The sequence below is a fragment of the Limulus polyphemus genome, unplaced genomic scaffold (genome assembly GCF_000517525.1).
Source record: "Limulus polyphemus unplaced genomic scaffold, Limulus_polyphemus-2.1.2 Scaffold2140, whole genome shotgun sequence".
Lineage (NCBI taxonomy): Eukaryota > Metazoa > Arthropoda > Merostomata > Xiphosura > Limulidae > Limulus > Limulus polyphemus.
The window spans coordinates 70,870-82,134 of NW_013667750.1; the positions used below are offsets into that span (position 1 = coordinate 70,870).

General features: G+C 29.2%; 1 protein-coding gene across 4 annotated transcripts in view; it reads left to right on the top strand.

The window, feature by feature from the left end:
* Positions 1-11,265, top strand: part of LOC106466065 (cyclin-dependent kinase 12-like) — a 138,571-nt gene that overhangs the window by 65,238 nt on the left and 62,068 nt on the right. For 2 of the 4 annotated variants that reach the window (XM_022394019.1, XM_013926307.2), the window contains exons 8-10: positions 1,349-1,480; positions 3,219-4,132; positions 7,831-8,033. In XM_022394019.1, coding sequence (XP_022249727.1) covers positions 1,349-1,480; positions 3,219-4,132; positions 7,831-8,033 — 1,249 coding nt within the window. The remainder of the gene's footprint in view (positions 1-1,348; positions 1,481-3,218; positions 4,133-7,830; positions 8,034-11,265) is intronic. The other 2 variants (XM_022394018.1, XM_022394017.1) reach the window with 2 other exon arrangements.

Below are 11,265 nucleotides of genomic sequence, written 5' to 3' on the forward strand. Positions count from 1 at the left end.
AATTTTTTTTAGGTTTTATATATACATTTGAATAACCAAAAAATCATAAATTACTATGTTGATATGATAGAATTCCATTATAATTTATCAAGTTTAGTAACTAAGCTGTATTTCGGTCTAAAAAAAATAAGAAATTTCGAGCAGATTAAAGACATAACCTACCTCCTTGAAATCTTGTTTCAAAAGAATGAGATGGCATCCTAACACATGAAAATGGTTGAGAAAGCCACTAGGGGACAATCTGAGCTTTCAATTGGTTATTCAAATGTCATATACACAAGTAAGTGTATATAAAAGGACTGTTTCCAAAAATGGAAAGAGGTGAGCGGGGCCACTGTGTTTGATTCAGTACATGAGCAATATCTCAGCAAATAGAAAAGATAGGAGGTTCTTATTTTATATTCTAGGTTGTTAATATCAATAGTTTGAGTTCCTAATTTGTACGAAACTATCGACTTTTTATTTTGACATCACAAACATCTAATCTGAACCAGTGCTTCATTCAACATACCACATTTCTTTAATATTTACTTTTAAATTAGAAATTGGATAATGTATAATACTAAAATTATAATTATAATCTACAGTTTGATACCAAACATATTGACATAAATTCATAAAATAGTAGTTCAATACAATTTTGAATGCAAATCAACAAACACAATGACATGGCCTTTGATCCGTGACCTGTAACAATAGGGTTAAGTAGATTAATAACTTTCATTACTGCTTACTTGAACTGAGTTGTTAAATTGAAATCAGTTTGACACTGTTTATCAGCACTAATTAATCCAAATTTTATTATTTCATTCAAGACTTATGATTTAATGGCCTAAGAATCCATTTTTTTTCATTGGTTTAATTTTTTAAATTTGTTTTTCAATGTATTAAGTAGTTAATTCTTGAAGTAGTTGAGGATCAACTATTAACTTCTTGATGTTGTAGGATATATCATTTTTCACTACTCATTTACGTTTTTATTGGCATATTTTGAATTGGGATAAGTTTTCCTTGTTTTTTTTTTATAATTTTATTATAGTATTTATGAATATTATACTGTTATTAGGTGAACACTATTTGTTTATCCCCTTCTAGTTGTTGAACACAAGACAACATTACAGTGTTTATAAATAATAGTAATCCTTAAAATGTACATTTTCCCAAAGTTCAGTTATTTATTTGCTTCTATTCTCAGTCTTACTAAATTTAATACAAATTGTATTATTTTAGATCATAATCTACTACAGTATTTAACTGGAACTTGTAGTAATTGTAAGTGGTTTCCATTATATTTTGTAGTATTGCATTAGGTGGTTTTAATGTAGATAATTGTGTTTTACTTTCCTAGTTTGCCAACTCCTGCATTGGATTTGTTTGACCAGATGCTAGAGTTAGACCCAGAAAAAAGAATTACTGCAGAAAATGCCATAAAATGTGCTTGGCTTAAAGACGTTCGTCCAGAATTGATGCCACCTCCAGAGTTAGTATTACAGTTTTTATCTATACACATCCAGTCAGGGCTTCATCTTTTTTCTTTTTTTTACCTTATGACTTTGAACCTGTACTTTTAATAGAAGATGATAAAATGACCCACATCTTTATTAATATCCAGAATATGTTTTGATGTATGATGAGAAAGTTCTTTGTTCTTGGTCTTGTAAAAGATCAGTTCTTACCTGTGACTTCATGAAACTGAGATCCAGAGACTACTGTTCTTATGTGATCTAAATTGTTTAGGCTGTTGTGACATAAAGTTAGGATTTTAATCTATTAAAATTTATCACATGCTGTTATATTACTAAAAAGTCTTAGTAAATATTTTTTTATCTACTTTTCTCCTATACATAAGATCTTTAAAGCATGGAATGAACTTTGTGCCTTTAAAGTGTACTAATTGTATCTTTGTGGCTTCCAGTAGTAAATGAATCTTAGTACGAAAAAGTAAAAACAAATTAATCTAAGTTAATTTGAAATGAGCTTTTTACTGGTTGTAGTTTAATCTGGTAGGATTTTTCATACTAAGCATTAATAAATGCATTACAACTTCATTGCAACCACAGGGTTCATGATTTCTCTCCCTTCGTGCAGTTTGTATTTTTTTATGGCACAACTTGGCACATTTTCATTAATTAATTGTGTTCCACCCACAGAGAGATTTTATAGGCACATCAACCTTTTGACAGTAGCCATTGGCTGAAGCTTTGGTAGGCAAAATTTCACAGCAAAATAACAAAACTTTCTGCTTTTAGATCTACCTATTTGGCAAAATATAAAGAGCAAAATTTCAAATTACATCTAAAGTTTTCTTATTATGAATGTATGTTGATTTAATTGTTTTCACACTATTTAAATAAATGATAGATTTAGAATTCTTTAAACTTTTTATGCACATGTGTGTGTGTGTGTGTGTGTGTATGTATAGAAGAAATAAAACTTTACTTAGATAATACAAAAAAAAATATCATGACACTTGTAAGTAAATAAATTGTATTTTTTTAACACAGAGAGATAAGAATTAAACTGTTGTGTTTGGAACCACAAGAAATACTGGGAAAGAGTTTCAGTATGATGTTTATTTACAGTTGAACCTAAATTGTATGGGATGTGGCAAAAGCATTATAGAAACATTTTTTTCTTTGCTACTTTATCAATCAAAATTTGTATTTTTACCAATCATTATAGTGTAGTTGTTAAAGTACTAAATACTTAACAAGTGTGTGGTATCAAAACCAGTTTTGCCAAACTTTGTGTACTTTGGGTTACATTATGTTTTTGAATTATGCTTGAAAAGTTTTTAGGGAAAAAATGCTTTCTCGTATTTTAGAAAAAATATTATTTTTTGTTTGTCTTGAAATTGTCAGTTTTTTGCTTTCTTGTTGAATAGACATTAGGCACTTATTATTTGAACTGACTTAGAGACAAGTTTGTTTAATAGTTAGTCATGTGGGTTAAGGAAAAAACTATCAGAAAATTTTCATTGAATATTAACTCTTTTTGTTATCTATATGATATTTCTTAATAGGCATTGCCAGGTAAGACTTGTATTTCATTGGTCATACATGATTTATATTTAAAATTTTAAATGATGCAATAAGCCATAGCTTACTCTCACAGCAAGTGTTTAGAACAAAAACAGTCTGGCCTTGTTAATTTAGACTAATTCACATGCTCCTAATTTCATTTTCATTTTCTTATAAGTACTGTTTTGTATTCAATAGTTTACCACACTGGCAAGATTGTCATGAAATGTGGTCTAAGAAACGCAGACGTCAACTTCGTATGGAACAGGACACAAGTGCTTCAACAGGACAGACTCTTGGCATTGTACCTGGTCAACAACAGCTTTCTGGTGGATCTGGTGGTTCTGGCAGTGCTAGTGGAAGTATAAGCACTATATTGCCAGAATCTCAGAATATTTCTCTCAGCAGCAGTGTTCCACAAACTCAAGGCAGTAAATTAACACAGTCTTCTGAAAGTTCAGTTGAAGTCAAAGGTTCCCAAAATCGTGTTGATGTTCCAGTGCAGCATACAGAAAGTGATACACTAGCAACTGCTGTTGTACAACATGACATTCAAGCAGTATCTGAAAGATTGTCAAACCCAGATGTCACTCATTCTGTAGATAAAAGTTTAACTCCAGGGAGTGGTGTTTTCTCACACTTTAGACACACTCCATCTCAGCGGGAGTCTCCAGTTTTCACAACTAAAGGATGTGGAGACTCTCTAGAGAATCGTTTTGGGCAAGAAAATTCTGCAGTTCAAAGTAGTGGAGATAGTCATGGTTTACAATCATTGTTTGCTGATCAAGAATCATTATTGAACATTTCTATGGGCTTGAATATGGTTCTTGGTGTTAATAAAACTAGTTCAGATATGTATCTAGGAAAACGTAGTCAGACTGTGAGTTCCAGACTCGAAGCTGGGCAGTTTAATGAAACAAATCAGTTTACAGGAGAACAAAGGACACATGGAAATGTCAGGCAGAGTTCACCACAGTTTACTAGAATATCTAGTAGTTTATCCAGAAGTACCTCCATATCAGAAGATCTTAATCAGTCATTATGGTCCAGTTCAGAAGACAAAACACCAGGACTTGGAAGTGAAGTAAAAAGTAGGCATTTTACCTTTACAGGTATTTTATTTAGCCCTCACAACAAGGGTTGAAAATATTTGACATATTGTTCAAATAACCATCTTTTCCTAGCTGTAATTCTTGACTGAAATTTTTTTCAGTCTGTCAATTCTTTACTAATATCACATTCACTAATAATGTTACAACTCAAAATTTCTTTACTATGACTTAATTAGACTAGCATGTTTTAACATCATATCAATCAAAAATAGTTTAACTAAAGAAGATATTTTTGAAAGAAATTAAAATTCTAATACAGTTCCCTACTTTTTGTGTGTGATTAATAAGTAAAAACGTGTAATATGTTAATTATACTGAGAAAATGTAGGATCAAAAACATCTGAATTTGTCCACAAAGATGCAAAGTTTACCCTGCAAAAGTACTTGTATTCTTGAGTTACTTTATGACATTATAAAAGTATGAATGTGTATACCTATATATTGCACACAAATACATACACTGTTGAAAGCAATTTAGTTAAATAGTATGCTGTATGTCATTTACTTGTTTAATTTATATTTAATTCTACCAAGGTGTAATACATTGAACTTAAACAGGCTGGTTTATATGATTTAACTATTTAAATCTATTTTGAAAAAATAATCTCAAAATAAATTTAGGGTTTGATATTTAAAAGTATCCACAGCACTCATCATCTTATTGCTCTTGCCTCTGTTGCAGTTGGTGTAATCAGAGAATGTGCACTTAAGAAAGTTTGTTAAAAGTTATTATCGCTGCCAGAACAATTATGGGAATGTATAAATCAGTTTTGTGCTAGGATTTCTCATGTGGTGCCAAGTATAACTCAAACAAATTAATAAAACTTTTTTTTTTGCCTTTGTGAACTTCACTGTTATTTCTAAAAGTAATCTTTGATAAATGAAACTACATCATATTATAAACGTGTGTCAGAGTGAATTACTTTGACTTTTACTTTGGGAATATTAAAGTTTCTATCTATACTTTTTGTTCCTATTGGTTCTGGCTGCTTGGTTCCATACTTGTTTAATGTTAATGAACTTAGTAATAACTTTATCAATAGGCTCTTCTACATTTGTTGTTGTACACATTGACATAATTAGTTATGGAATGTTGCATATTAAAAGAGTCACAGGTATTTTACCTGCAACATAGTGTACATTTGTCTTCGTCTGCAACATTCTAAAGTTGTGAAAATTGGTAGTTGTTTCAAAATACAAGATTTTGGTTTTCATTATTTTTATTTCATTAAATAATTTTTGGATGTGAAATCCATGAAACCATATATATATTTTAATTATTTCATGTTTTACCTTCAAAATTTCACAGTTTCGATTAACTTGCATATTTTATTGCAATTAGAAAATTATTTCTGAATAAAAGTATTATTAGTATACATTTAAATTTTTTAATCTCAGCATAAACATCTAATGTTATAAAGTTCATGCTAAATGTTAACAATAAAAAATTTCAAAACTATATTGTATATTCTTTAATACATGTAGGTTAACAGATTGACATAAGTGTCGGTGGTTACACAATCATCATATCCACATGAGAGTGGAAATTTTTTTAGTTAAAAAAAAGTTGTTTCTTACTATTTTCCCTGATTTTGTAAAGTAGTGCTACTGGAACATTTACTTTTTAGGCTTAAACTGTATTAGAACATGCTTTTTTGTGACTTAGTGAAAAGATAAACCTGAGGAATAATGATGATAAAAATAATTTCTTTTTATTCATTCAATATTTGTTTCTGTGTAGTACATTAATTATACTAACTCTTAAAACTTATCTTCAAAAATTCCCCTGCTTTCCTATTAAATAATTATTTGACTTCTTTTAAGCACCATATTTTAGTTCCTTTATCCATTAACTGGTCAAGGTTTGGACACAACTGGAGTATGTGAGTCATCAATGTACAGCAGAATGCCTCCTTGTGTATCAAAACATTACTCATCCGTTAGTATACTTTAAATCTTTACAAGACATTTTGCTAAACAAATGTTCCATGAGAAGTACTGAACCCATTTTATGAACGTTGCCAAGCAATTGTTAGAACAAGTGCTAAACTTGTTAAGGTTCTGTCTTTTCTTCCAATCACCTAGAAAACATGTATAAAAGTATTTGAACATATTATAAATGATAGAGAAAAGAATGATAAAGTAACCATGTTGAACTATGTCTAAAATCAAACTTGCTGAGCAGTAACATCCATCAAACCATTTCTAGTTTGGAGTAAAAGAGAAACTTTTCTCAAAATCATTCCCTGTCCAGTTTGTTTTGAAATATATTACAGAATCAGCGAAGCATGTGTATTAATATTAATAATGAATGAAGTCAGAAAATTGAAGTTTTCAAATTATTTGACTAGTATGAATGTGTTCAGAGTTGTGGGATGTATGGCAAGAGATCAGGTAACCTAACAAGAATGTTGACCAGGTTAGATATAGGATTGAAAAATAGACAGTCTAGCATTGGTGAGCTAATGCAAGTTAGGGTATGGGTGTTTTTTCAAACCTAGGATATAGATTTACCTTGAAGTTATTTATATTATTAGCAATATCCTGTATGGCTTTATTTTGTTTTATCAATATCGTTATTTTTCTTTCACAGATATTGAACTCATTTACTTGCTTTTCCAGTTTCTTTAACAAAAATATAACATCATTAAAAGTAGTCATTATACAAGTCAATTGTGTGTTACAATGAAATTCTCTTTTCTGAGCTACTAAATATCTTAAATTAAATCAAATAAAGAGTATTTTTAACAGATGTTAACAGCATTCTTTTGAATATAAATAAGCATTTATCTATTGCTTTATATCATACACAGTTTTCATAGTATCGCAGTAGAATTGAAAAATGAAAAGAAAGATAATGCTAAACTTAATTCACCTAATAATCCTCATTAAAAATGGAAAACACTTCAAGTATGAGATAAGACATTTGCTGTTAATTTAAGAAATTGCTATTCTACCCCACTGTAAATACTTTTTACTGTATTTTAGTTGCGTAATATAATTTAAGTGTAGAATTTTTTTTAAAGTTTTCCTCATACTTTTATTTTGATAATTTGAATACTTTTAGACTATTTTGGCTACATTGGTTTCAACAATTTTTATATTTTGAGTTCAAGTCATTTCAACTGTATAAGCAATAAAATTATGCTAATTAGAATGTTTAGGCAAAATTTTATTTCCATTGCTTGCTAAATTGTCTGTTTGTACTTATAAATTATATGTGATTTTAATTTTTCTTAGAGTAGTTGAACTTTTTGGAGTCTGGTCAAATATTATTCTTTATTATTTCCAATTTTAGTATTTCCTTAATTACAGTTTTTTTGGGTAGCCAATCTATTGTAATTTTGTCATTTTCCAGCTGTTACTTTTTCTTTTTTTTTTGTTACCCAAACAGCCAGAATATCTACATTCAGATGTAATTGACAGTTATGATATTCATGAGTAATTATAGTATTTTGGCACTTGTGTATAAAGTTAAAATCATAAATAATATTCAATGTTAAACTGGTACACAATTAAAAACATTTTATTTAGGCCTATCTATGGCCTTCAAAAAGTTGACGATTCTACATGTTTCAACGTTACAACATTCTTAATGTTATAATTTCCAAACAGTGATTTAAGTTTAAATGTATATATATCAAATTGTTTCATGAACTTTAGGTCTAAAATAAACCTGAACAAAATTCTTTATATAGCAGCTGAAAGAACATCTACCAAAACTAGTCCAAACATTGAGAAGGGATTGCTAGGACAAGTCTATAGTGCTACTCTAGGAGAGGCAAGCCAAATGAAAGCAAGTCAACTGCAAAATGTTTTAAATCTTCTTGTAGCTACAATTCAGAAACAAGGTGCCAGTGGTATTACGAGTGAACAATTAGCTGCTCTTTCAAGTCTTCAGGTAGCATTTTTATATACATTTTGGTATTACTTAATTATCTCACTAAAGAAATTTGTAGTGTTAATGAAAGTAATGTATAAGAATACTCTGATTTATGCTTTTTAGGAAGCAAAATTATAGCTAAACTAAACATGTATTTTGTGTGTGTGAAAAGAGTGGATATGTGTATGTTTATGGAGAAAAAACATTTTCAGTGATAAATCAAAATGTAATACTTTTACTGTTCCTGTCTTTATTATCGGTAGTTGAAATACTTATTTATTAGTGGCTGATTCAGCTACTGCTTAATACGTTTCATGGTAATACAGAAACATACTTGCTTAATGTGGTATTCTTTAATTAAAAGTGTAATTTTGTTATCTAGCATAAAGTTTTTCAGTAATATATTAAGGTAGGCCTGATGATACCTATGCAACATGACTTTCTTGTGAATGTGAAAACAATACTTGAGATTTCAAAATGTATCCTTTTGTAGCTAATAATTTTATAGTATTCTTAGACAAAAGAAAACCAGTATGTTCAAACTTTATTTTACAATATTAATTTATTTTTTCTACAGTTTTATTTTGAATATGTATTTGACAGTGGGAGCTTGTGTCGGGACAAATAGTGTTGTTACCACTATTACAATATGATAACAAACGTCATTTCTTTATATAAGACTTTACCATACCCACAGCCATAAAAGGTCCATTAGGTGATAGTCTTCACTACTAACCTAGTTAGACTTCAGTTTTCATCAGGGCATAGTGAGGGTGTCTTAATGTTAGTTTGTATATTTTCATATCACAGTTCATCTCGCTGAAATGTAATAAAACCAGAGTGCTAAATTTAACTGAAAACTGAATAGCCGTAAACTGTGTTGGAATGAAACAAATATAAAGAGGTGTGTGTATCTAAGAACTGCACTAATCCATTTTCTTGCTTCTGAAGCTTCATTAAGTGAGAACATGAACTGTCAACTTAGCTGACGTTGCTGATCGTGATAAGGATTTCGTTAGTTACGTAATTTGAACTTCATATATCTTCATATCACAACACTTGTGTTAGTAAATAAAAAATATTATGTTTACATTCTGATTGAATTTTATATTTATTTAAATATTTTAGTTGCTATAATTAGCATATTAATTGATTTTGAAAAGAGACAAGCTTGTTAAAAATGTAATAACCATCATCACATGAATTTTCCTTCTCATCAGTGTAAAACCCTTTTAGGCACGAATCTTTAAGACAAATTTTGGTGCTACTGTGGTCTACAAAGATATAGACTGTGGTCTACAAAGATATAGTGTGTGCTCTACACAGATAGTATCATCATCACTGTTTTAACTTTTGTTTATTTGCAATTGGCACCATTTATTATAAATAATGCTTCTAAATTTAATAAAGTACAAAATACAATTACATGATGTTTTTGGGGCAAATATAATCAGAATGAAATAAATTCCAACAATCAGAACTATCACAGTTATAACCTAAATTTAAGGTACTCTTTTTGGAACACACAACTTATCAAATTATTATTATTTGCTGAACAAAAACGTGGATAGATATGAATTATTTAGCAAGAAATTATGTTTTAGTGAATCATTAAAACGGTGATGATGATGATAGTATCTGTGTAGACCGCACTCTACAGTGTGACTATCTTTGTAGACTGCACACTATAGCAGCAACCAAATTTTTAAGACAAATAATACATCAGTAAATTAATTTCATCAACAGTTATCCTAAACATTTTTAACAGTTTCTTTTGTTTTGCATGTGTTCAGATACATGAAATATATATCTTGATTTCTCAATCAAATACTACTTAAATGTTTCAGTTCTTTTTATCAGTCTTTACTTTAAAAATTTAAAATCTGGTTTTAGTCAATTAGTATGAATATTTTTGATTTGTCCAGCTAGTTTTTGCTGTAATATTTAATAAACTGTAAAAGTGTGCTACTTCTTTTTAAACCACTGTAATTGTTGATTTTTGGTTCTTAAATATAACCTAATTTCTGGCATTGTGAAATAACATTTGTGTTGTGTTATTTACTTTTAATCCTACATAACCTGTTTTGGAAAATTATGATGTAAAATATTGTTAATTAAACATGTTTTAACATACTGAGAAAAGTTGGTTATATTTATCTTCACTGTGGCCTAACCTCCAAAACTTGGGATTTGGTTAGTGTTTGGCACTTCAAATTGATAATTTTTTTGTTTCGTTTATCATTTTCATTTATATTTCAAGAATTGATTCCTTTGTAAACAACTGTAACTTTGATACAAAGAATATTCTTAACTTTATTCATATGGGAATTGTACAATGAAAAATATATGTTGTGTATTTAATGTTGTTTATGGTCTTTACCAAGGTGGCATTATTCTGGGGGTGTCTTTTGGAAAGTTGAATAAATAAACAAAATTAGCTTGCACTTAAACAGCTCTTAAATAAGCTGCTAAGCAGTCTTTCATGTGTTAGTCATCTTTAAATGATATTTAAAGTTTAGTTCTATTAATTGGTAATATATTGTATTCACAACTAGTAATCATGGAAGGTGTATTTTGACTCTATTGTTTTGGTTATTCTTTGGTATTTGTGAAATGAAAGATTGTCACACAGCAAGAAAAGAAACTTACAGCTGGACTTATATATGACTGAAAGAATAGAAACTTTATAATTTGATATTCTGGTGGATTTTTGTTTAAGGATAATTGCTAATTAATTTGTCAGTATTACTAAAAATCAGTTTGATATAAGAAGAAATATCAGTACATTAAATGTGATTGAAGGAGTGATAAGTTACTGTCAGCTACAAATATGGCAAAAACTGTTCTACCAAGATAGTTTCATTCAATAGTTCCAATGTATGGAGCAGTGACTTCCAACAGTTTCTTAATATATATCTTTTACTTGGCTATCACAGTAGAATGTATGATTTCAGAAATATTAGGAAATTATTAGTTTTACACAATTATTTTATTTCAGTATTTAAAGCTTAGCACAAATGATTAAGTTTTTAAATTGCACTTTTGATATACATAGTGGATTTCAGTCATAACTTAAATCTTCTAAGCTAGCCAAATGTCTGAAGATGCTGTTTGAATTATAGATGTTTTTAACTCCAATAGTATATCAAGAGAATTCATAGTATGAACAGAATTTAATGGTAATTTCAAATATTAATGATTGCTTTGAATGTGATGAATGGTTTTTGAGCCACTGAGACTGCCAAGGCAC